Raw genomic sequence first — 27129 nt, forward strand, 5'->3', positions numbered from 1 at the left:
ATGCGTATCAAATGGTTAGAAAGTATCAACGATCGGATCTCACGATCACGTGATAAAGAAAAAACAACCCGGATAATTAATCATGGTAACGTAAAAATTCGTTTGTTATGGTTTGTGATGCATGCAAGCTAAGATTCTTCTTGGTCCACAACCTGTACAAGGTACAGTTGAAAAATGCGAAGTGAATGTAAAGTGAATGTTCCATCTTCTGTCTTCTCTCTTACCGAAAATACCTCCAGTCCCACAAAGATGTGTAGAACGTCAGGCGTGGTTCACAGCTGGAGTGCGCTCCCGACTCTGGAGGCTGTCAGTCAGCCGTTAGCTGCTGCGCTGCACGCTCACAGATTGTCTGCACGCCAGGCTCGATCTGCAGCTGGAGCATGCAGCGGCCACGCTGGCCCAGCATGCTGCCTGTCAGCAGCCTTGGGAGTGGCTTGGTTCGCGAGCACCTTTGGTCGCTCACCCTCAAGAGATCCCACGCCGTGCAGCGGCTTGCACGTGTCCACACACTCTAACATGCTCTCAGCCTCTTGACCTCATCCAATGTCAGTTACTGGGCTCGACCAACAGAACTTTTACATCCGATAGCTTGGACAATATTTCATGCATACTTGATAGTGGTGAATAACTCGTCTCCACTTCACTTCTCACGCGTCTTAGCTCATCACAGTATTGTATGAAAATTCCAACTCCTAGCTTATTACAATACAACTTCTCGAAGTCCCTGACTCCACAAGTGACTCAAAATATGAAAAAAAAACGTAAAATGAAAATTTCAGCAATACTTAGTCTGCCTTAGCAAGAACTCAACTCTCAACTACTCAGAGCCTTTGCCTCTGCAAATCTCACTCTTAGCCGAATTAGGAGTGCTCTCCCCAGTCGCCAATGCATGACTGACGAACACGATGTTTGTACGCTGTTTCACAGGAATTGATAGCTTATTCAATTATTTACCTGAGACGTCAAAAGCTCATTCCACGTTCATGCCCCTCGAGCATTCATCGGGTCCGACTTCGGTCATCTTTGCTTCTTGGCTCTGTAGACATCGTGGCACGTAATGTCACTTACCCCTATCAAACTCCCTTCCTGCGGAGGTCATCCTTGAGTGGAGACAAACCTGTTTGATTGCCCCTTGGAATGTCAATCGACTCATGGAGGTGGGCCCCTTGATGTGGTGGTGGTGCGTGTGTGTAGCACGTGCATGTAGGTCTTCTCAGCCTTAAAGTCGACTCGGCCTTAAAGTGAATACCTGCTGGAGCATGCAATGATAGCCACTGGAGAGACAAAGGCGGTCAGACGCAGCTTTGGTTGTACCCCCTTTGAGTACATTACGTTGGTCGTGTAAAAATTGACAATTATAATATAGATCTAAAAATACCTATTGTGGTCCTGAATGATCCTTAAGTTCAACCCTTAAACCTGTTCATTATTATTATGTTTCACATGCTTAATCCAGACCGTGTGTCATGACAGTAATTGTTAATGAGGACATGTAACATAGTCATATGACACCTTTTGACTCTAAGCTGTACTGTCATATGACAATACATCCTATCATCAAATTAACGTTTAATTCCATGATGTTTAAGAATATTTGTATGCGGTGTTTTTTTACGCTCAGGACGCACTGAATCCACAAATAGGCAATGTCACATTTAATATTTATTTTTTTGGAAAAGACATTGGCATTCACTTGTATGCACATCATCACCTTGTCCAAAAAAGTATGCATACAACCTATCTGATGAGTGGTAAAAACTGTGAAATATTTTATTGCATGATCATGAACATAGAAATCGACTCTTAAATCATCCAATACTGGACAACTCGGTCACTTTTACGCAAATAAATACATAATTTATGGCCATCTTTAAAAATGGCTGTCAACTTGGATTTTCAAGTGGCTAAGTTTTTTTTTTCTGAAAAGATTCACCATTGTGGCTATCTCTGGCCAGCTCCAAGCTTGATTCACAAATTTAATGATCCCTGTGAAAACAGCACATATCTGTTCCACTCACGCTGCAGGTTCACAACACTTATCTCCCTCTCTGCGTCTCCCCACGCACTGCTCGAATTTGGAATGCCATCCCATTGACCCTTTCCCAAATGTTTACATTAACCTTTCTTAATTAAATAAACGTAATAACTATTGCACCTTTAATAGTGCTCAGCAACCGTCATCAACAAAGGTAATGGTCGAAAGTATTTACCTCCATAACTGTGCAAATGATGAATCTTGTCATTCAACAACCAAACTGGTAGAAGGAATATTCAAATTTAAAATAAATTATACATGACTGGGTAGGTTTTCGCGATTGTACTGTATAGATGTGTGATGTGTTTTTGAGCTGTACATTGTTTTGTTGGGCATGATATCCACGTTTCTCTCCAAGTGGTCGGAGCTTCTGCAGAAAATTAGTGAAATATTGGACACCATATCCAGCAACAGGCAGTTCAACCCAGAAAGCATGCGAGTACGAGATGCTGTATTATTTCAGGCACATTATTAAACCTCACCACATGGGGATGCTGCCACTTATCACAAGGGCGATGCCATTCCTTTGAGGGTCGCAGTCCACTTCGAACGTCAACCGCCAACTGAAATCCGCAATTTGCTGGAGTGCGCATCAAAAGTGACAACCGTCTCCCTCAAACAAAGATCTAAATCACCAACAACAACAAACGCCATTCGCCACTAAGTGGTGGTGACGTCACCATGGCGCTTGTGTCAGGCTTTGTGCACAATGAGGTCATTAGACTGGTCGCAGACACAATGGTGACATCTCTGACGAAGTGGAACCATCGGATGCCAAGAAAGTGTCTTTGGAATTGCATGTGGAATGACTGCAGCTGATCCAATGAGCTTGAAGCATTGTCCAGGGCTGGGCACCATACAACAAAACCGACAAAACACAGCACTAGTAAACTCTCAATTTGTTGCAGATATTTAAACATTTCTAGGACCAGATGCGGTTCAGACCATTCATTATTCTTAAGGCCAGTCCGATCCGGCGCATGACATCAGGTACACATCGTCTATCGCCTTTTAATGTGCAGATGATAGGTGGAGAAATTCCTTCACTGCTTTGGCGGCATTGCCGTTCATTATGCAGGGTACTTCTGGAGGTCCGAAGCCCAAGTTCCAGACTTTTGTTTTCTGCCATGAATCAGTGTCCAATTTTTCTTGCATTGTTGGGGACATGTTGGAGGACTGTAGTGTGAATGGTTCAGAGTCAAAAGCCGCCTTTAAATCAATGTAAGCGACATGTGGTAGGTGATAGAACTCGATGCAGTTTTGCAAGTCAGTGAAGTGCAAGCACAGCATCCGTCGTAGACTGATTGATCTAACATATAAGGGAACGTTTCGATTTAAAGCTTTCGTGACTGCAAGGATTCATCTTCTTTGGTTCTTTCGGTAAAGTCACGTAGAATGAGAATAATTATTTTATTATTTTATTCTCATTCTACGTGACTTTACCGAAAGAACCAAAGAAGATTCATGAACATTTGCAATGCATTTATTCTCAGTTAAACTCAGCCATTTTTTCACGTACGTGGCCATCATGTTTCCTAAAGGTGATATGATGTCAGATTCATCTTTCTTGATTTGCGCCAGTGGTCTCCAACAGCCGAGTGTCGAGACTCCTTGGTGTCTCTTTGTTGCTGTCCCCGTTCACTCAACACAATCCTGGGCCTTCACTTTATTCGGCTGCTGCCGTAAAAACCACCGTGTCCCCAGGATGGAGGCACCAAGGGTGAACAAAGAAACACAGAGCAAGGCCACAGCAGACACGATGCAGCCTGGAAGTCCTGCATAGGGAGGGGAGGATCAAGGATCAGGGTTAGAGGTCACTTGTGGAACCCACCAACAACTACACTGTTACCACCTTCCGACTCAGACATCTGAGCCATTAAGTGCAGGGCTCTCCAATTATGAATGTTTGTCCTCTGCTTATTTCTTTTACCGAGCTGATATCAAACAGTTCTTACACTGGCCTTAAAAAGATACGAATCTGGCATGCATAGCCAACTGGCAAGTTATTGATGTATTCCTTGCATATGATACGAGTCAGTTTTAGCCAAACAGCTTGATGAGGTCATCGAGATGATTGCATGCGATGTTGGTAACACGGCTCAGATTCTGCAGTTGAAAAGACCTTGTGCCTCCTGAGCTGTGCCAGGCTGCCTCAGCATGGCCCAAGTTTGGCTCAGTTGTACAGTGGAAAAGAGGTTTGGAATTGTTAAGCTAATATCCATCACATCAATGCCAATCTGTATCAGTATTAATTTTAGACAAATGACTCTGAATTATGAAGTTCCACTGGGATACATTCTTGATGTCTTCCATACACTCCATGTGGGATCAATTACTAACAAATATTACCTTAGACACCATCATCATCGATGGGCAGTTAGTCCATCGTTTTCCACTGCACATTTCGCCATTTATTTCCACTTCCCTCAGGCTTGTGCCAATATGTTCAGGTAGTGGCACATGTTTCTGGCACTAATCTGTTATGTCATCATTACATTCTCTATTAGCTCTTTTTCAGGTTCCTTCCATTTTTCTGAACACACTTTTAATTTTCCTGTTATTGTCGATCCTTCATATGTGTCCAAATGGTGCCAGGTTCCTTCTCATCACTGCCTCCATCAGGTCTTCTATGAGCAACCTTTTTCTTATGTCTACGTTGGTCACTCTTTGGGTCTACTGTAGATGCAGTATCCTTCTATACTACATTTTGAATACCAGTATCTTATCTCAGTCAGTCTTTGCAATATCCAAGTCTTGCAGGCATACAAAGCTGCACTGAACACCTGTGTTCTTAAGATGATCAGGTAAGTCTTGGAAGTGATTTGCTTCTCCAGATGTTATTTAATCCAGCGATTACTCGGTTTGCCTTTGCGATCCTCGCTTTTTATCTTTCATGCAATGGTTATCCTTTGTCAGTAGACTGCCCAAGTATAGAAATTCCTTGACATTCACAATCTTTCTGATTTCTATTATTACTTCATTCTTAATGTCCTCCGTTTCGAACACCATTGCCTGTCTTCATGACATTACTCCTCAGTCCTGCATCCTTTCCTAACTCAGCATATCAACACTTCTCTGCAGTACGACATAGCTTTGTTCCATCAGATATATATCTCAGATAATGTTTTATTTGTCCTTGCACAGATATTAATGTATGGTATCCATCACTCTTTCCGAGTACATGACAACGTTGTTTGGTGATAGTGGGTCTCCCTGTTTCATACTTTTTGTTGGGAACCAGTCTCATTTTTGCTGTCCAAACTTAAATTCTGACTTTGAACTTTCACCCATATTCTGCAGAATCTGTCAGACTTTTCTGTCCTCCGTATGATCTTAATGTTGACCACATTGCGTCTTCTTTAGTCGAATCGAATGCTTTCTGGAAATCTATGAAACATTTGTAAACCAGCCTATTATTTTTCTGCTATTAGCATTAACATCAAGATTTGATGTATTGTGTTCCTATATTTCCTAAACCATGCATGTTTATCCACTAAATATTCTTCAGCCTGTGCTTTTAATCAATGCAATAGTATTCTCATTAGTACCTTCTCCACGTGGCTTATTAGTGGGTTGGTTCTGTAATATTTACAATCAATGACCTTTCCTTTCTTGGGTATCATCACAAGTATGGATTTTGTCCATTCTTCTGGTATTTTTCTTTCTCTGTAAACTTGCTTGCATAGCTCGTGGATTTATTTTACAAGTCCTTCCCTCTAGCTTTTATCATTTTTCGGCTCATGCCATTCGCTCCGAGACTTTTGTTTTTCTTCCGATGTTTCCTTGCATTTTTAATTTCTTCATTCAATATTTCACCATTTTCTTCATCTCGAGTGGTGAGGATATATTTCCTAGTTCATCCAGCAACTCTATTCTCTTCATCCGCTTCCCTATAAAAATCGTTGAAATATTCAGACGAGTTATTTTTTGTTTCTTATTTGTCCATCAAGGTTTTGCCGTCTTTTATCGCTGTTTGTCTTGGTTACCACTTCCTATTTGTGCTCTTGACGAGTTTGTAGACCTCTCTGGTCTTTTATTTTCCAGCATCGTATGCAAAGTCGCTACATTGCTTTCCCAGCTATTCTTCTTTTTCATTTCTTGCTTATGTCCTTCAATGCATAGTTTTTGTACTTAGTCATCCTATTCCTTTATCTTTAGCCTCATGTTTGCTCTTTTCCTGTGCCAGTTCCAAGTTTTTCTCAGATATCTATATTATTGGGTTTTACTACTACAACAGCTTGCTCCACTCTCTTCATTCGTGCTAATGCCATGCTGTCTATGCTAATGTGTTCTATTTCTGCTCTCCTGATTCTACTCGATGTCTTCTTCATATTTCCCCTTTGTCTCCTCGTTCGAGTGACTCTATGTTCCTCCCCTTCTCATATTGTATTCTGGATATACGTTTTAGTTTTAGTCGTAAGTTGCATAGTACCAAGCTATGGTTCAAAGACACATCAGCTCCTTGGAATGTCCTGGAGAGGCGAACTGATGTTTTCCAACATCTGTCGATCATTATCAGATCGATAATATTCCAATTTTTTTCCATGCGTTGCCCTGCATGTCCATTCTCTGCAGTATTTTTGCAATTCTTCGTATTGCATATGAGCATCTTATGTTTTTAAGCAAATTCTAGCAGTGTGAATTTGTGTTCTCACATTCCATGTTCTTACTGTGATCTCATTCGCCATTCTCAGAATATTCGTTGTTCTGGTTGCTTTGTTTTCTAACGGTGTCATAGCTGCTGCTACATTACAGTAGCAAGTTGTTTGACCCAATCCCGGTTGCTCGATTGGGGATGCGGACCTTGTTAACCCATGTGACGGCAGAGCTGGTATCCTGTGGTCGTGAAGTGCATTGGATGTCGTTTGTCTTTTTTTCACGGCCTAATTATGAGCACCCTTTCATATATCTAAGCTGTCAAAATTATGCAAGCCAAGATTGATAGTATTTACCTCGATAATGTTGTCTGATATGTCAGATATACTCCCTACATCATTAAACGTTAACATAGCATGAGCTAGAATATCTGGGAGAAGACACCCACTACTCTCTATGAGCAGTTCAAAGTACCCACCCAAGCCAAGCCGCGGGGAATTAGGCAACTAGCATAACCAGGCAACAGCCAGATTTTAGTTGTGTCGGGTGGTGGCGGGTTTAACGACACATTTGTATATATTTACGAGATATAACCCACAATAACTGTAATATGGATGATATTGGTCGCGAAAGCCAACGTGTTAAACTGGCTCACAGTCTCCGTGCATCCCAGCTCAAGCGAGCGATGCATGTTACTCCGTTCCATTGCAGTGGTGGAAATTCCATGTTTCTATGGTGGGATTTTTAGCATTCTCCCCTTAGGACGATCAGTTGAGTTCCTATTATGACTGCGTGATTATTTTTCTGCTGTAAATTTCCACATGATAAGCCACTTTTTTCTGAAAACTAAGTGAATACCTCAATGGGCTTTGCCTGGTAGTATGGGGATGGTTTAGTTGTATTTGTGATTTGTTTACTCTTCTTTTACTTTGCACTACTGTCGTGTTTTTGTACTGTTTGTTGTTGTAACGTTCTTACCCCGTGCCCCCTACTGGACATCTGTGAAAAAGATCTTCATAGCTCATTGGACTGCTCCGGTAGTATAAATACAGATTCTGATGCCTGTAACGCGGCCCTATGGCAGTTGGTAAATCACGCAAATTCGTGAAACTCCATCGTTATCCGTGGGCATCGCAATCGCAATGTCTTGACTTGCAAGGGTACAGTGGTATAGCAAGTGGATTACTTTGGTTTCCTGCACTTGTGTGTGGAAACTGTGCGACATTTTCTAAGCCGTTTTAAGACGAAATGTGTATGAATAATGCTATTTAAATCTAGTTATTTTATTATTAAATTAGTGAACATAAAGAGATGATCAAATTCCCGAATGGAATTTGAATGTGTGGGGTGCCACTAGCATACAGTGAGGGAAAAAAAGTATTTGATCCCCTGCTGATTTTGTACGTTTGCCCACTGACAAAAAAATTATCAGTCTATAATTTTAATGGTAGGTTTATTTGAACAGTGAGAGACAGAATAACAACAACAAAATCCAGAAAAAACGCATGTCAAAAATGTTATCAATTGATTTGCATTTTAATGAGGGAAATAAGTATTTGACCCCTCTGCAAAACATGACTTAGTACTTGGTGTTAAAACCCTTGTTGGCAATCACAGAGGTCAGACGTTTCTTGTAGTTGGCCACCAGGTTTGCACACATCTCAGGAGGGATTTTGTCCCACTCCTCTTTGCAGATCTTCTCCATGTCATTAAGGTTTCGTGGCTGACGTTTGGCAACTCGAACCTTCAGCTCCCTCCACACATTTTCTATGGGATTAAGGTCTGGAGACTGGCTAGGCCACTCCAGGACCTTAATGTGCTTCTTCTTGAGCCACTCCTTTGTTGCCTTGGCCATGTGTTTTGGGTCATTGTCATGCTGGAATACCCATCCACGACCCATTTTCAATGCCCTGGCTGAGGGAAGGAGGTTCTCACCCAAGATTTGACGGTACATGGCCCCGTCCATCGTCCCTTTGATGCGGTCAAGTTGTCCTGTCCCCTTAGCAGAAAAACACCCCCAAAGCATAATGTTTCCACCTCCATATTTTATGGTGGGGATGGTGTTCTTGGGGTCATAGGCAGCATTCCTCCTCCTCCAAACACGACGAGTTGAGTTGATGCCAAAGAGCTCCATTTTGGTCTCATCTGACCACAACACTTTCACCCAGTTGTCTTCTGAATCATTCAGATGTTCATTGGCAAACTTCAGACGGGCATGTATATGTGCTTTCTTGAGCAGGGGGACCTTGCAGGCGCTGCAGGATTTCAGTCCTTCACGGCGTAGTGTGTTACCAATTGTTTTCTTGGTGACTATGGTCCCAGCTGCCTTGAGATCATTGACAAGATCCTCCCGTGTAGTTAGGGCTGATTCCTCACCGTTCTCATGATCATTGCAACTCCACGAGGTGAGATCTTGCATGGAGCCCCAGGCCGAGGGAGATTGATAGTTCTTTTGTGTTTCTTCCATTTGCGAATAATCGCACCAACTGTTGTCACCGTCTCACCAAGCTGCTTGGCAATGGTCTTGTAGCTCATTCCAGCCTTGTGTAGGTCTACAATCTTGTCCCTGACATCCTTGGAGAGCTCTTTGGTCTTGGCCATGGTCGAGAGTTTGGAATCTGATTGATTGATTGCTTTTGTGGACAGGTGCCTTTTATACAGGTAACAAGTTAAGAGTAGGAGCACTCCATTTAAGAGTGTGCTCCTAACCTCAGCTTGTTACCTGTATAAAAGACACCTGGGAGCCAGAAATCTTAAGGATTGATTGGGGGTTAATTAATTATTTCCCTCATTAAAATGCAAATCAATTGATAAAATTTTTGACTTGCGTTTTTCTGGATTTTGTTGTTGTTATTCTGTCTCTCACTGTTCAAATAAACCTACCATTAAAATTATGGACTGATCATTTCTTTGTCAGTGGGCAAACGTACAAAATCAGCACGGGATTAAATACTTTTTTTCCCTCACTGTATGTTATCTCCATTGCCTTGTATACAGGAGGTCGTGGGTTCTATCCCGACCCTGACGATGCCTGCTGTATATTTGGAGTATGTGTGTCTCTATCTCTCCCCGTGGTCGCCTGGACTTTTCTCTGGGTCCTCCGATTGTTTTCCCTCCACATTTAAAATCAGCATCACGCATCTAGGTAAGGCCCACTGAGCTATGTAGCTCTTTTTCAGAAGCGACCTGGCCACAAACGATAGCTACACGAAATGGCTTATCACGTGGAAATTGATATCAGCGGACAAGCACTCTAAACGTGTGACGTTGTATTTTAATGTGGAGGGAAAAACCGGGGGACTGGAGACAAAACCACACGACAACGGGGAGTACATGATGTCACCCAAAGGCAACTGACACCACCGTTTGAGGGAAATGTACCGACGTGACGCCATGTTAGTGCCATAACTCACAGTGACGTCATATTTCAACAGATTTGAATCAATGCTTTTTTTCAGATCGTACAACATTACAAATCCCTCCTTCCTACATCGTTACTCATTAGCACGGTACTGTATAGGCTTGGAGGGATGTTTGGAAATACCCTCTCCTCTCTCTTTCCTAAACGTGACCAATTTACAAATCGATCACAAAAATAAAATATTCAGGCATCTTTGAGCAATAATTATTTCATCTGGAAAAATATCAATATAGTTATATTTTCAGATTTGGTAACGATAAATTGAGTACTACTTTGTGGGCGAATCGCCAATGGTTATCCTATAAAATAGACTCTCTTCCGTGATGCTCTGGAATTTCTACTGCCGTTTCTGGCCTGTAATTATGCGATGAGCCCCGATGCCTCAATGCTCGTGCATTTCCGATGACAGGGGCAAAGAAAATGTGTGTATAGCACAGAGAGTGAAAAGCAATTAAGGTACCCACAGTGAATTGCTTGACTACGTGCGATAAAAAAGTAGAGGCAATAGTATTGTGCAAGAGTTGCACCACTAACTTCTATTAAGTTTAATTTCTATCATTTGGAAGCCGTGTTAATGGCTTCTTACCATACTCTTTGGTTCTTTCGGTAGTGCTGGGTGAAGTAATCCAAAGACGTCCAGTGGCGCTTCTTCTCGAGCCGCTGGTGTTGATAACACAGGAGTAATTTCCACCATGTGCTCGTGTAACGTTATAGAGTGTCACATAGCTGGAGCCATGCCTAAGGTCCAAGTGTCCCTCGTACATCACGTGGCCCAGTTGATGCACTCCGCTAGAGACTTGTGAGTCCTTGAATTTGTGCATTCCAAATGAACAGCACACACGCGCATTAATAATCCATTAGCATCGCAAAATTATCTTTACAGGAATATAATTCAGCTACATCCCTCTAAGAGGGTTACTGGGTTTCAGCATTCCACAATAAAACAGATTTTTTTTCGGGTATTCAGTTCGATGTCTTAGCATGGTTTCCCTTGACTTTTTTTTTATTCAGGCAAGCCCAGATATGAGTTTCAGGAGTGGTTATATCAGAATTAGCATCTTTATACTACGGGAGGAATCCGATGAGCTATGGAGTTATTTTTCACAGGTGTCCAGTATGGGCGGGTCAGCAAGTTACAACAAACACAATACACAAAACACGATTGGAGTGCAAAATAGAGAGTAAGGTAAGAAAGTCACTAATCCAAGGCGGCACTAGAAGCTGTATGGATTGCAGCAATACCATCAGCGGTGATGCGTTTGATCGTTTGGGCTTCACCACAGTCGCAGTTTGGTGACTCTTTGATTTTCCTTTTATAGAACAACGCGTATGCCGCACATCTCATGCGCTGGGCCCGAACGCGGTTCAGCGTGATTTACTTCGACGGTCGGGTCCTCAATGAAATGTTGTATTTGCCACGTTCATAGCCACCCACCCGGTGTCTTTATATTCGGTTGCCAGAGAGTAGGTGCGTATCCAGAATGGCTTCCTGGATTTAAGCCTAGGGCGTGGGGGTACCTTTATGTCTTAGTAGGCGAAGTTTTCCACGATCTTGTTGTACTCCGTGAATCGTTGCGGCATCATGGTGGATGTTGGCTGGAGCGGTGTCCGCCAGCCTGACAAGCCACGAGAGTGGAGTGGATTTGAAGGTGCCGCTGATGATACTAAGTGCAGTGTTGATTTCAAGATCGACGAAGTTTGTGTGGGGGCTGGCACCCTACACTGCAGCACAAGTCCACTGCTGTAGAGTGGACTGGGGGCTGCATTGATATCTTAACGTGTGGGGCGTAGCTTCCCCATGTTGTTCTCGTGAGTTTCTGGAAAAAAATTACTCATACTTTTGTTTTCATTCTGGCTTGTTCAAGGTGGTGCTCGTAGTTGAGCGTCCGGTCTAGGGTACCTGGGGTGGTGGTTGTGTGTTAGTGGTGTTATGCAGAAGTTGATATTTAATGTTTTCGTGGCTTGCCTGTTGTTCAGATGGAAGACGGAGACGACCCTCTTGGAAGCATTTTATATTAGGCACCAATTTGTGAAATGTGCTTCGAAGATCTTGAGATCTTATTAGATAACTTTTCCAGTGTCTTCTATTGCCCGGCTTTGGTTGCCAATGCGATGTCGTCCACGTATGTGAACTTACGGGAGGATGTCGCTTGAATCTCGTCGGTGTAGAGATTAAACCGCACTGGAGCAAGAACAGATTCCCACAACAGTCCATTGTTCAAATTTAGTGGGCTGCTGGCAGCCTCACAAAGGTGAATGGTGAACCATCGGTCGCTCAGCATTTCAGTGATGAGTCTGATAGTTGGGTAGCAGGCAAGGCTGTCGCGAGCTTCAGCATGAGACCCTTCCACCACACCATATCATATGCTGAGGTGAGGTTGATGAATGCTGCTCCTGTTTTGAGCTAGTGCTCAAAACCGATCTCAATGTAACTTGTTTAAGCTAGCACCTGGTTGAAGCAATTTTTGCCGGTTCGGAATCCGGCTTGTTCCTTAGGGGTTATGTTGTCAAGCATAGGATTTATCCTTTGGAGCAGGAGCTGCTCCATTCGCTTGTAGCCGACGCTGAGGGGGGAGATAGGGTGGTAGTTTGTGATCTGCGATGCATCCTTGCTGAGTTTAAGAATGGCTATGATCTTAGCCATGTTCCAAGTGAAGGAATAACTCCAACAAATTCTTCCAATGCCATGATGTAACTCGGCCATGCAGGGCGGATCAGTGAGATGTGAAGGTCAATATTGAAGAATACAGCAGCCTAAGTTCACTATTTGTAAAGTTGCCAGAGGTGGTTCTTTTTCCCGGCATAGCATTACCATTATGATCCCGCGACACAAAACATGGATCAGGCATGTAACATTTTTTCCTAGTGTGCTGACTTGAACGTGCCACTGTCTTTTGCGTCACAGAGCAGATGGTGGCCTTCTGCTGCTGCCCATGATGTTTGTTGCTCAACTGCTTTATCATTGGCGCTGTAGCCCCATAATGTTTGGTAGCTCTTGAAGTCGCCAACGTGATTGGTCGGGTGACTTGGTGGTGGTAGCATCGGACATGGCCATTCAACACCTGGAGGCTTTTAGACGTTAACCACAGTTATGGCATTGATCTTGATGGCGATGTAGTGGGGCGAGTTGTTGGCTGTGACCTGGGCCAAGTCCTTCAGGTTTTTACAGGCATTGCAAGGCCATGTTTCGGATAGTGGCTTGCAGTCATGTGGGCATATTCACTTATTTTCAAACGGGGCACTCTCGTTCCAGATAGGGTTTTTTTTTTCCCAGCATCAGGATGTCGATGTCTTGAATCATGAGAATCTTTGCGATATAATCGCATTTCGCACTAGAGAGGCCCTCAAAGTTCAGCTGCATGATTCTCAGCGATGGGCCGATATTCACATTACTTTTCTGATGAAAAGGACCATTTCTAAAGCTGATTTTGAAGCCGGGATGCCTTGTGAGGCATTTGGCCACCAATTTAATGACATTCCTTGTGCTCTCGTATGTGGCAGGGAAAAGCGTGAGCAGGTTATCATCTTCTTGTCAAGTTAAAAAGACCACTAGATAAATTATATTATGTACCGCGGTGGTAAATTATGGGTAAAAAATGCATTAGCAGACACAGGTGTGGTCACAATCTGCTGATGGGGCACTCCAGTGGCCACGGTGTTTGCCCTCTGGGCTGAGGACCCCTGCTGCCCCAAGGACAACCAGGACCTGGCATGCCGGGTTGGCCCGACCCCCCGAGCTGATTTTTCCAAGCGGATTTTTCAAAGGTGGAGGCCGATCAGCTGTGGGAGTTACTGCGAGAGTACGCCGATGTGTTTAGTGAGCACAATTCGGATGTTGGCCGGATGGACCTCGTCAAGCACCAAATTGACACAGGTGCGGCCTGACCCATTAAACTCCCCAGCTACCGAGTGGGTGTGCCCGAACGGGCCCAGATGAAGGAGGCAGTCGCAGATATGCTCCTCGATAACATAATCCAGCCCTAATTGAGCCCCTGGTCTGCCCCGGATGTGCAGGTGACGAAAAAGGATGGGTCGACATGGTTCTGTGTTGATTATAGGATGCTGAACGCGGTTACCCTCGGCAATGCCTTCCCCATCCCCCACATCGATGATACCTTTGACAGCCTCGCGGGGGCACGGTATTTCTCCACCCTATATCTGGCGTCCAGGTACTGTCAGATGGAGATGGCAGAGGAGGATCGGCCGAGGACCGCGTTTACCACCCAGATGGAACTGTTTGAGTTCTGTGTGCTTCCATTCGGACTCACTAATGCACCTGCGACGTTCCAGCGGTTGATGGAGTTGGTGATGTGGGGCTTACAGTGGGAACAGTGCCTGATTTATCTATATTATAGTGTTAAGTAGGTCCCTGCCCAAATACTGGTCCAGGTTGTGGGATGTGTTCCAACGACTGCGAGCAGCCCATCTCAAGCTCAAACCGCATAAGTTTGATTTTGCGCAGTGCAAGGAGGGGTACCTCGGACACCGTGTCAGCGTGGCAGGGGTGTGTACCGACCTAGAAAAGGTAAGTTCCCTAGTGGAATGCCTGTGGCCGAGGAACCTGACGGAGATGAGGTCATTTCTGGGGCTAGCCACTTATTACCATCGATTTGTGAAGGGATTCAGCAAGAATGCGCGTCCCCTAACCCAACTCACTTCCCCTAAGATCCCTTGCCATTGGGCGGAGGCCTGCCACAATGCCTTCACCACCCTCAAGGACCACCTAACCCATATCCCCACCCTGGCTTTCCCTGAATTTTCCGCAGATTTTATCCTAGACACAAACGCCTACAGCAGTGGGTTGGGCGCCGTGTTGTCACAGGTGCAGGATGGGGTGAAGCATGTCATCGCATACGCCAGCTGGACCCTGAGCAGGGCCAAATTGAACTATTGTGTGGCCCGTCAGGAACTGTACGCCGTGATTTTAACGTGCAAGCAGTTTCGACCGTATCTGTATGACTGGAGATGTCACGTGCGCACTGACCATTATGCTCTGAAGGTCCTCCTCACTTTCAAGGAACTGCGGGGGCTGATGGCCCGGTAGCTGACACAGTTGCAGGAATATAACCTGCAGATCGAGTACAGGGCTGGACGGATGCACGCGAATGCTGATCCGTTGTCGAGGCAACCCACGGTGTGCCCTGAGACACGGGCCGAGGAGGCCTGCCCATATTTCACGGGGGGCACTGCAGACAGACGGCGCTCCCCCTTGGGAGCCCTAAGACTAACCCCCTCTGTCAAGTAAGAGCACCGTGTGTGTCGCAGAGGTCCCTGCCGAGAGGGCCAGGGGCCCAGGGGGCCAGCGTGGCGGGCACATGATCTTGCACCGATGGGCCAGATGGGATGCTCTGACCAAACCCGGCCGGATAAAAGAGGAGGTCGGATGCACATTCTCCAGCCTGGACAATGAGCAGCTACGACAGGCACAACAGCGGGATCAGGACCTGGAAGTGGTTGAGGCGGCACTGCGGGAAAACGCCACCTGGAGTGGGTTGTACTCCCGGTTGTGTGTGAAGGATGGGGTGGTGCAGGAACTAGCCAAAGCCGGGCAGCTGGGGTGCATCTGTGTTCCCGCCTAGGTGCGGCCACACTTGGGGTTCATGGCAGGGAACAGCGCACTCGGGAGACCCTGCATCGCCAGTATCTCTGCCCCAAACTGAACCAAGACGTGGCCGCCTAGGTACAGGGCTGCCGCACTTGTCAACAGTGTGGGCAGAAACCGGCGTGGCATCAGGTACCCCTGAGGCCGTTCCGCGTCAGCCGGGCGAACCAGTTGATTGGGGTCGACCTACAGGGGCCGTTCCTGTGGTCGCACCGAGGCAACCGGTACATTCTCGTGGCTGTGGAGTATTTTATGCGCTACCCAGTGGCAGTGGCCATCCCCGATAAGATGGCCCTTGTGGTCGCCCAGGCATTTATTGAGCATTACGTGCTCAAACATGGGATTCCCGAACGAGTCATTACAGACCAGGGAAGTAAGTTCGTGGCAGAGCTATTTCAGGTGCTGTAATGGGAGTTCGTAATCCAGAAGGACCGAACCACAGCATAACACCCCCAGGCGAATGGTATGATGGAGCGCATGAACCAGTCCTTGGCCGGAAAGCTCAAATGCATGGCGGCCTCCAATCAGCAGGATTAGGATAAACACCTCCCCTATACCCTGTTTGCCTATACCACCACGGTACACACTTCTACCGGGCAGACCCTGTTCCTAATGATTTTGGTCGTGAGTCTCGCCTGCCTACACACCTGTTGTTTGGCGTTCCACCACCACAACCGGAGGAGGGGAGCCAGCCCGTGGAGCACTTGATGAGGACTCTGCACGTAGCCCGTGGCTAGGCCTACCAGCAGGGGGAGGCCACTGACCAGCGGCAAGAGCAGGGTGCCCGTCCCCTGTGTGGAGCCTCCCTTCTACTCAGCAGGCTCTAAGGTGTGGCTGCATATCCCGTGTGTAGGGGCCGGACAGGTGGGGGGGGGAAGCTGACAACCTACTGGTGAGGACCCTGGACCGTCGTGCGGCAAATCTCCCCCTGGATGGTGCTGATTCAAGACAGGGAGAAGGGTCGAGAGACGGTGGTTAACATCCGCCGATTGAAACCCTGGAGGGCGGCCCCTGCCGGAGAGGTGCCCGCCTCTCGGGTGCCCCGAAACCCCGAACCCCCCAGACCCCACAAGCCCCCCCATACCCGACAGCTTCAAGCCATACATGGGTCCCGCTGGGCCCAAGTTCCCAGCGGGCTCTGGCCCAACAAGGAGGCGACGGGCGCGGTGACACCTAAACCCCTCTGCCCCTGAGTTTTTTACCCACCCAGGTGACGCCGAAGGGCAGGAGAGGCCTCTGTCATAGAGACGGAGACCGCCGCTGGGGCCTCGCGAAGCTGAGCCACCATCCGCGACACCAGCGAAAGGAGCCGGGCGGGTCCCACGGACTCTGCGGCGCTACCTGGTTAGACCGACCCAGGTGAGGTGCTCCAGTCAGACCACGACGGGGATGGGCACCTTGGGCGGCTATGTGTTGCCACGGCCTCAAAGCCACTCTGCAAGCATCGCGAGCCCCTCCTGGCCCCCACACTGAATACACACACGCAGCGCACACATGTAGTGTCCTTGCGTGGGATAGCTTACACACCGGGTTTTAATCCAAAGGGTCCATAGGTTTCCCGGTGCCAGGGAATTGGCCGACCCTCGCAGGACAATGTACATCTCGGTGCCCCTGAGTTGTCTTAACAGTGTCTGGGCACAAAAAGGTTAACTGGCCAGCCGCGATAAGTCATTCACGATATCGGAAGAAGCTGGGGTGGAAAAAACGAGAAAGGCAAACAATGAGATCAGCGGAACGCAGTGCCACGACCCTCCCCCGCTGACCCCTATACCAAATTCACACCCGTGTATTGACAATGGATCGCAGGAGCACCGGCCACGGCGATCCATGTAAGGGCAAAACAAAAAAAGGAACAACCCAAGCAGTAACCACGGGTAGGCGCATGATTGGCCGCACGGTGCGACGCGACCCCAGGTTTTTGAAGTCAAGGGAGTCAAAAGGGGAGCCCGGGGGCCATTCGAACAGTTGATCTTCAACATCTTGGCCGTCAAGACTCCCCTGCCATTTTGCCTTCTTCAGCGGCTCTCAGCGTCTGCATGACGCCAGCGAATGCCACTACGAGGCAGTGTTAGGCAATACTTTCTCGTCCTCTCCTCTCCGCCTCTCACAGCGTCCGTTTAATGCCGTGAGTACAGCTATGAGGTGCGTGATAGGATGCTTGAGTGAGTGGGAGCATAGACAGCAGGAGGCTAGGTTTTTCTCGCAAGATACTCCCCCTGGGTAGTGCCAACTGCCAACTGGGTAGTGGTTTGCGCCGAGAATAAAAGTTAGCACAGAGCATAGGTGGTGTGGTGTCTGCGATTTCTGTGTGGAGCGACTGCGTGTGCAAGCTGAGACCTGGGTAGCGGTGGGGGAACATGCGGCGAGAGTGAACACGGGGTGGTAATCACAGGATCGCTATGTTTACCCGCGTGAGGTAATCGCGCAGGTGTGAGCGCACTCACAGACTTATTTTGTTAGTGTGGCCGCGGTGTGCGTGGGTGTGCATGTGGAAGCGTAATTTTTTAAAGAAATGAGGGTGGCTGTTGAGACATGGGGGTGGAGAACTTTGCAGAGGTACAAAGGAAAGGCAAGGCCATGGATGAATTTAAATTCAAGGACTATGATCTTGTAGTCAACATGCTTGTGGATATGAACCCAGTGAAGTTAGGCCAGGATTTGGGTTATGGGAGGGGATAGAGTTCTAGAAAAGACCCAAACTGAAGCACTGTTTAAATGTATAAAACTGCAACATCTGTGACTTACTGTTAACACATACACACAGTTATACCTATTTGTGACAGTCTAAATATCCATTTCATTTGTGACACTCACGTTGAGGCTCACGGTCACCGATGTAGAGGGGAGCATCCACATGACACCACAAATGTACTCCTCACGCTCCGGTTGTGTGATGTTGCACCACAGAGTGACATCACCTCGCTCATCAGCTGAGACATCTTTCTCTATAGACACAGACAGAGCTGAGAGAGACAGAAACAAAAACGAAGAGAGAAATGTTATACACGTGTAGTGACATAGTGCCGATTGCTGTCAAGCAGCGGCAACTGCGGTGGACAGATAGTGCACACGCCGTCGAGCATATACACGGGTGTGCTGGCAGGGCAGAGGAACGAGGGAAAGGGTCACGGAAGACCTCATCGGGAAGCCCTTGGAACCCGCTAGTGGGTTCCAGAGTATAATAAAAGCAGCGGAGAGCAAGAGCTCCAGGCTGCCGGTTCTGGTAGTGGACTCGTCTCGCCGTCGCTGTCGTCTTCGCCGCCTTCGTCGCTGCCGCCTTCACTCGATAATTCCGTGGCCGGACAGCTGTTGGCTGTCTCGCTCGACGCCGTCGATGCAACGCTGTTAGGGTTGCGTCTAGGCCGGGCTGTTCGGCAACGTGAGCAAGAAAAGAGGCGATCCTGTGTGTGAATGTCCGGAAAGGTGTTACAATAAAAGATGTTGCCTCCTGAACTACCTCGTCTCCGACTTGTGCTGCAATACACATGCAAGAGCAACAGACGTTATATGTATATAGTATTATTCATGCCGATTGCATTTCAAAACGTTGTAGAATTTATATGCGAATGCTCTTTGATACAGACAGATATAGAGAAAGATACAAAACATAGAGCTAGAGATAGACAGGCAGACATGAATGCATAGGGAAGACCTAGGCACCAGCACATAAATACAGCAAAAGAGAGACCTAGAAAGGAATAATATTTGATGAAAACACCCTCTTCTGTTCATATGCTGGAATGCAAGTGGGAGTAAGGTTCAGTGCAAGATTCCCGTGATGCAGCCAAAACTGAACGTTTTAGAAAAAGCCAAACATTCACTTTGATCGAATATTCAGTGCATCTGTAAATCTGAGCGTACCTTTGTAGAGCTTAACTTGAAAATGTGTTTTTATATCGCTATTGTTTCTGGTGCTAAACACTACACAGCTGTAGTCTCCACCCTGTGTTGCGTTTGCATTCCGGGCGACAAACACCGCAAAGTTCATTTCAAGACCGGTGAACTCAAAGGACAAGTTGGTTGATTTAGCACTTGGATCAGGGCTGTAGTAGTTGCCAACCTGGAAGGGTTGGGGAGAGACGAAAGAGACACCATCAATTTTTAGGTTTTAAAAAATCAGGGGCACAATTCACCCTTGGCACCCCCAGTGGTTCCCGGTCTGTTATCTCTGATAACCGCCAATCTCTACCATTGGTCAGGTGGGGGGGGGGTGGGCGTGGTCACAGTGCAGGTGGGGTCGTGGCTAAAATGAGTCAAGAAGTCGGCATGGAGACAGATCCAGCGTGACTGCTGAGTGCTCTCCACCACCTCCCTCTCGCCACTGTGGTGGGAAAACAACAAATACAACCGATTGGCAATGCAGTGGCTGAACATGCAGGCTCAGCAAACGCAGCCAAGCCTGTTGGAGGAGCTCACTGATGATGGGACTGTGTCCAGATCTTTGAAGGATATGTAATCTCCTCACAATCAAAGCTAATCATTATAACCAAGATGTTTTTACTGAAAAGGTTAATCAACAGCATATCTCCCCAGTGCTCATTTGTATTGTTTGCACGGGATACAACTAGAACCATGTAAACGTATGAGATCAGGCTATTGCAAAGTCGGGAAAACTGCTATCGTAGAATGGTATAACTAACTCATAGTGTTATGAAAAATGATACCACAGCAAACCTAGTTGCTATGCACATGCAGTACTCACGCTACTCATAAACAGGAACACAGAGCAACAGGTGAAGAGAGACCCACTATGGTTTTTGCAGCTGCTGGATGTTGCTGAATTAGTTGCACGATTATCCAATCTGGGAGGCCCGTGTTTGGAGTCAGTGGGCATCTGACCAACAGATCTTCCCCCTCAACTCCGCACACGTTATACCCCTTGGAGCAATGAGAGAGCTCCTTTTCACACATGGTCTTCATCTTCTCATCATCAACAGCAATGACTCCTGCAGCAGCAGAGGAGAAGGCGAGCGATGAAACATGGGGCATGATCAGCCATCATCAGCCAGCATCCTGCCACCCTTTTTTTGTGGCATCACAGCAACAGAAACATTTGAACACGTAGGCTTGAAATTGAGAGGAATAATAACTTTAATCGCTCTGACAGCTACAGGCTTATTGCGGCCTGGAAACGTATTATTAAATAATACACATTCCATTTTGATTTAAAGCTTTCGTGACTGCAGTAATTCATGTTCTTGGCTGTTTTGGTGGAGTCGCGTTGGGGGGAAGCAATAGAATAATAGAATATATGTTTGTTGTTTTGTTGTTTCCCTTCGGCGTGGCTTTGCCGAGGGAGCTAAGAATATGAATGCACATTACAATTCCTTATAGGGGAAACACATACTAATTAACGGATTACTAACATAGCATATAATCACTAACACACATTACAACTAATTACTAATCTACAACTCATTACAAATCATAACCATTGACTGATTACTAATCGATTATATAATTACAACACCCCCCCCTCCGCCTCTAATCACTGCACCTGATATGAGTTAAATGATGACGTCACCCTGCTGCTGCTCTATATAAAACCGGGAGCAAGCGAGGGCTTTACCATTCTGGCAAATTGCCCGATGATGCTGGATGTATTTACCAGCGAAACGTCGTACAACTCAAACTGTAAATGTTGTGGATTCACTCTTCAACACACCGGTGGGGCTAAAGTAGTGAATTATTTGTCTTTTGTCAACGTGACACTTTTTTTTTGCTGATTGACCGTGTCGGGTGGTGGAGGGTTACGACACATTTATAAATAAACGCGATCTAACCCAAAAAACCTTTATTATGAACGGAAACATTATTTGATTAAATTAATCCAAACCCATTTTGATGAACCCATCTTCTGCGTGCTTCTGTCCCGTGCACTGTTGGCCACACTGTTTCCGCCAGCAGAATTGTAGCACTCAGCAAGTGGGGGGGAGGGACACCATGAAGTGCTGGTATGTGAGGCAGCAGTGCTCTCTGTGTTACGGTGTGCAACACAGAGCCAAGGCCGTATTATCCAACACGCACAGTAAGCAGTGGGCACTCTGCCTAGGGCATACACAAACCTAAATGACCAACAACAAAAATGTACCATGTTTTTGTTTGTATGATAAAAAACTGTAACCAAGATAGCTTCTTGAATAAATACATTTAAAAAAAATCAATGATAGGCACCATGTATATATAAAGAGGAGAGTTATGTCAGTGCCAATTTTTTTTCATAAGGTGAAATAGAATAATACCAAAGATTAACTTTGAGATTTTTTTTGCAAAATTGGCAACAACATCTTCAAATGGTGTTTTTTGCACAATAAAGGGAGTGACAGCGGCGGTAGTAGTGACATTGGGCAGCAGTACCAACTGTAGAAAATTATCACTGAAGGCCTAAGAAAAAGAAGTGCCTAGGGTCGACAAGAACCTTAACCCGGCCCTGCACAAAGCCAGCCCCGAACTCAGATGCTCGAAGAGGAGTTGCTACCATTTGAGTGCAGGTGTCTTAGATGGATGCCTGGAACCTTGTGGAAAGACAGGAGGCGATGCAGAAATCCAGAAGAGAAAGTGGTAGGCATGTATTGCAGATGAGATTGGGTTAAATAAAGGACATCATTTGAGATATTGCATCTCTATTGGCTCTCACTTGGTGAAATGAAGGACGTCAGTCAGCACAGTCGGATAATTTCGATGGACTCACACGAGGTTGTACAAAGGACGTCCATAACAAGATAGTGAATCGCAACGGGCTCTCACTTGGTTAAATAAAGGCCGCCAGTTACAAGATAATCTCAATTAACTCAGGAGGTTAAGTAAAGGGCATTAGTCAAACGGCAGTGAATCTAAAAAAACACATGCTAGACAGCGGCACACAAACACAAAGACAATACAAAGATCCCCGTGTACCCAACAACAGACTGTTGGGGCAAGCGCTGTCCACGAGCAACTATGACGGCCGGCACGGCACACGAGGGAGTGGGTGGTCAAAACCATGCGTGGTCGCCTTTGTCTCTCCAGTGGCGATGTTTACTGCACACCACACCAGGTACTCATTTGACGGCGAGTCGACCTAATAATAACAATACCCAGCATTTTCTATTAAGTGGCGGTGGCGTCACCACGGCTCCTGTGCCAGTCCAGGTGCATTTTGAGGCAACGGGAAGTGTCGAAGGTTCGGAAGGTCACAGAACAGACCCAGCAGGTGCCATGGGTTGGCTGACTGAGATGCATTGTTAGATACACCACCTGTGCGCCCTACTGTGCCAACTTGCTGTGTTTTAGTCGCCCGGCGCTCCACTCATTGTTGTGAGCGTCGCTCCTGTGCCCTCCATTGTTGCTGGAGGGCGACTGCTTCCAGTTTCCCAGCAGTTTATTTTACGAACCTCTTCCACAGAGGCCGATCTTGACACTGCTGGTACCAGTCATCAGCCAGTCAAATTAGGTCCACATCCTTCTCCAAAACGTGCCACGCCCGTTTAGCCCCTTCTACCCGGCTAAACAGAAGCTTCTTGGGCATGCAGTGGCTGGGAATGCGGGCTACATGACCCAGCCAATGCAGCCTTTCCTGCCGGAGGAGCTCACTGATGGGACTTTGTCCAGATCTTTAAAGGATTTAGATGCACACATAATTCAGTCTGATTAAACCCATAATTTATCGTAGGAAGGCCAGACTGAATGTTTTAAACCGGTGCAGACATTTCAACACTCGGGCACACATACAGACCTCTGTGTAATCGCCACCTATAACAACACAAAACGAGGCAAAGCGTGATATAGATAGGTGTTTACCTGAAATCACCACGGCGATGATGATGATGATGGTTGCTGGCACAGAGGTCGTTAAATCCACGGCCATCGCAGCTGTTCCGTCACCGATTAAAACGTGACGACGCTTCCTCTGGCTTGTAATCTTAATCGGTAACAATTCTCCACTCGTGGAGGCGAGCCGTGGAACTCCAATGCGGATCGATTGCTACTGAAATATAAGCCACCACCACCAACAGCAGTGATACTTTTCGGTTCGTTAAACAAATTGGCGTCCCATAAATGCGCCGTTCCAGTGTAACTGATAATTCCCAATTTTGTGGCGCAGGGAGGGGTCTGTCTGGAGTTTGCGAGCTCCTATTATGCGGAGCGACGCTCCCGTCTGTGAGCTCCTCTGCGAGTCTCAGCTCCACTCTGTAACCACGAAGGGGAACTCAGACTTAATGCTCGCTGCATTCCGCTCAGGAAATTGCGGAATTGCAACATCTGTTCGGCAGCTCGCATAGATCAGCTCGGCCTGAAATCCTTATCACGTGGTGCGCTGACGATGGAGTGGGTTGTTAGCACCGTTCTAAAGCAATGGGAGTGAGACAAAGGTGGTCGGGCGTGTGTGGTAATGGCTACGCCACTTACAACTAATATACCGGAAAGAAACAAGCGTTGTACATTGCAGAAATGTTACCAAAATGTGCGCAATTTTAGGGTTGAGTCCACCTAGAGGAGAGTTAGTTTTCGAACACGCTGTGAATTGCTGTGGTAACAATACACCACAGTACATAACTGAATTTGTTGTGCAGTGTGCTAACCACTGTGCCACCGCTCCACCCCAACAAATAAACACATTTTTGTATTTATTTTACCAGGTAAGGCCCACTGAGCTATATAGCTCTTTTTTCAAAAACAACCTGGCCACAAATAATACTCAACGAAGTGGCTTATCATATAGCTGCCAGATACTCTAAACACATGTTTGTACATGTGGAGGGAAACGCCGGAAGACACGGAGAAAAATCCACGCGACCATTGGGAGAATGTGCAAACTCCAGATATACAGGCGTCAGAGTCGGGAACGGATCAATGAACTCCTGCATACCAGGCGAGGTAGTTAACATCTCCTAGCCAGCGAAATGGACAACTCAAAATATTCCTCGTGTAGCCTTACACGTAGCGGATATGGAAGTGGAGGTGGTCACGATAGCGGGGTGCATCGGGAGTCGGTAAAGGTAGGGGAGGGAAGAGAATGGGCGATGAATGTATCCAGGACAGAGCACTTTAGGCTGTCCTCGAGATACGAACATCCGACTTCTGAACATCTGCACTTGCAAATGTCCGGTCGCACTTACGAACCGAACCGTGGAACTTTTTTTCTTCGACGGAGAGATCTTCTGCGAGAAGTAATCCCGCGTGAAACGCCCCTTCCGACAAGCAAGTCAGCATCAGGACTTATGGTAAGTGAAAATGCAACAGATATTTCTCTTTTCACGTTACATAATTTAAATTTATTTACGATACAGATTTTCAATACACATTTGTTCTTACGAGTTTAATTCGGCTTCCCTTTTTTGTTGAACCAGAACACATCCAATACACTTCCCGTATTTACAATTGAATATTGAGTTCCGAGATACGAGCAAATCGACTTACGGATGGTCGAAGCAACGTAACCCATTCGTAAGCCGAGGACCCCCGCATGATGAAACATGGGATCGCGCTAAGCCAGGTCTGCCTGCATTTATTTAAAGGCTCCTAAACTAAAGCCCGTGTACTGAAAATATCCTTCTCTAATATAACTTTCAAACCGCGCAATTAAAGCGATAATACTAATCTCATACCATACACAGTTGTGACACTATGTTCTTAATCTTCATCTGTAGATGCCAGGCTGAGCAGGAACGATTTCGAGTTATATTTTGAAACTGTGGATGGTCACTCAGTTCCTGAGTTCATGAGGATGCGGCAATCTATGGGATAGGAGCAGTGCAAGCAAAATGACGGTCTTCAGAAGTTTGTAATTACACCCTGGGGATCTACAGCGACCCCTGCTCGCAGCAACAAAACTTCCCACAATGCAATGTGTTAGTAACATTTTATTATATTTTATTGAATATTAGTATTGAGAAACACATTTAGATTATTGAAGGTTTTTGTCGAACTCAGTGACGGCTACTATTAGGTAACTATTCATGCTCCTGTTAAAACACGGGTGATTACAAAATAAGTTTGAAATGCGATTACCATCGGTCCCCATGGTGCAAAGTGCAGTTTCCAACTCTAATTATCAACTCCATCTCTCTGGTCACATATAGTTATGCACAATACTATGAAGAAAGTCCATTTCCATATAAATCAACTCTCATCCATATTTAATTTTAAGGCAATGTTATTGACGAATGTGTTGTTTTTTTGTAAGTTGTGATTGTCAACTGTCAACGCAATACCATCAACTTACTGCCTGAGTAGCCGATAGGAGTGAATTACTTGATAATCCCTCTAAGGTAAAACGGTAATCACAACTTCATCGTTATTGACAACGAGTGAATAACTTGATAATCCCACTACGTTGTTGACCACGAAAAGATATGGAAGCTACGAAAGAGATGACACCTCAAGTGGAACCGCCAAGTGAAATATCTGAATTGGACTCATGGACTAAGCTGGCGGTGATGAGGCTGTGGGAGACCATTGTGCATGCGCCACTATAAATAAGAAACTAATACTGTAAACGCAATAAATTAATACATTATTTGTGTACATATATACATATTTGAGTTAGTGGTTTCATGTGCAGCTGTGCCGGGAGTCACGATAAGAACCCACAAGCTCCCGTGCCGAGCCAGCAGCAATTTCCCCACACACACTTCACCAACTCCGCAGTACGCTACAGCGTTAAGGGTTGACAAGCGAACTAAAAGAGCCTCCGGTTAAGTCCATCACCATAACTAACGTGGTGAAGTATGGGAAAATATCCCCCATGGCCCGCATGGAGTGGCGAGACTCTATTACAGCAGCGGGTTAACAAAATAGCTGTGCTTCTATTTGTAAAAAAAATGGTCATTTAATAAGAATAATTTACAGCCGATGTTGAATGTGGCCATATACTCTTCACTATACTTTCATCTTTTGATTTGAACCAGGTACGGTCCACTGAGCTATATAGATGTTTTTCAGAAGTGACGTGGCCATGAATGAGAAAGCTCAACTTAATCGCACTCCAGCGCTGTCCTACCAGACATTCTCGTCCCTTCACCTGATGAAGGCCGCTTGTGTTGTGGCCGAAACGTCGTGAGAATATTATTGTTATTTTATTTTATCAATTTATTATTTTATTCTCATTCTACGTGACTTTACCGAAAGAACCAAAGAAGATTAATCGCTCATGTGGATAGTTACATCAGCCTAGTAATCGAAGCCAGTGGTTCTTAACCTTTACTGCAGCCTTAACCCTTTCGTTCTCAATCGATAAAACATGGACTTGATGAAACAAAGCAGTTGTACTTATGTGCCCGTGCTGAATTTTTGTTTTCGATTATTTACCTTCTTAAACAATCCGGCATGTCTCACAACCTCAGAAAGGGCATCTCGTGCACCCCAGGTTAAGAACTACGGATCTAAACGCATGTTTTTAAATGTAGATGGAAATGACGGAGGATCCGGAGAAAAATCCACGCGACCACGAGGTGAACATGCAAACCGCAAATATACAGACATCAGGGTAGGGAT

General features: G+C 46.0%; 1 protein-coding gene across 3 annotated transcripts; it reads right to left on the minus strand.

Annotated features, from left to right (window-relative positions):
* Window positions 1-1649: 1649 nt before the first annotated feature.
* Window positions 1650-23866, minus strand: LOC142905325 (uncharacterized). 3 transcript variants are annotated; one of them, XR_012930986.1, is made up of 7 exons: window positions 23434-23851; window positions 20404-20600; window positions 19516-19714; window positions 18469-18617; window positions 10639-10858; window positions 3555-3810; window positions 1650-2882 (listed from the first exon to the last, which is right to left on the minus strand). XR_012930986.1 is itself a non-coding variant. In XM_076056823.1 (6 exons), the coding sequence occupies exons 1-6, from the start codon at window positions 23498-23500 to the stop codon at window positions 3674-3676; spliced, it is 969 nt and encodes a 322-aa protein (XP_075912938.1). In that variant the 5' UTR covers window positions 23501-23851; the 3' UTR covers window positions 1650-3673. The 3 variants fall into 3 exon arrangements, 1 of the variants encoding a protein (XP_075912938.1); XR_012930987.1 differs by having other exon boundaries at window positions 1650-3810; window positions 20357-20600; window positions 23434-23866; XM_076056823.1 differs by having other exon boundaries at window positions 1650-3810.
* Window positions 23867-27129: the final 3263 nt, after the last annotated feature.

The sequence above is a fragment of the Petromyzon marinus genome, chromosome 78 (genome assembly GCF_048934315.1).
Source record: "Petromyzon marinus isolate PM22_M1 ecotype Great Lakes invasive population chromosome 78, UKy_Petmar_22M1.pri1.0, whole genome shotgun sequence".
In the NCBI taxonomy this organism is placed as follows: domain Eukaryota; kingdom Metazoa; phylum Chordata; class Hyperoartia; order Petromyzontiformes; family Petromyzontidae; genus Petromyzon; species Petromyzon marinus.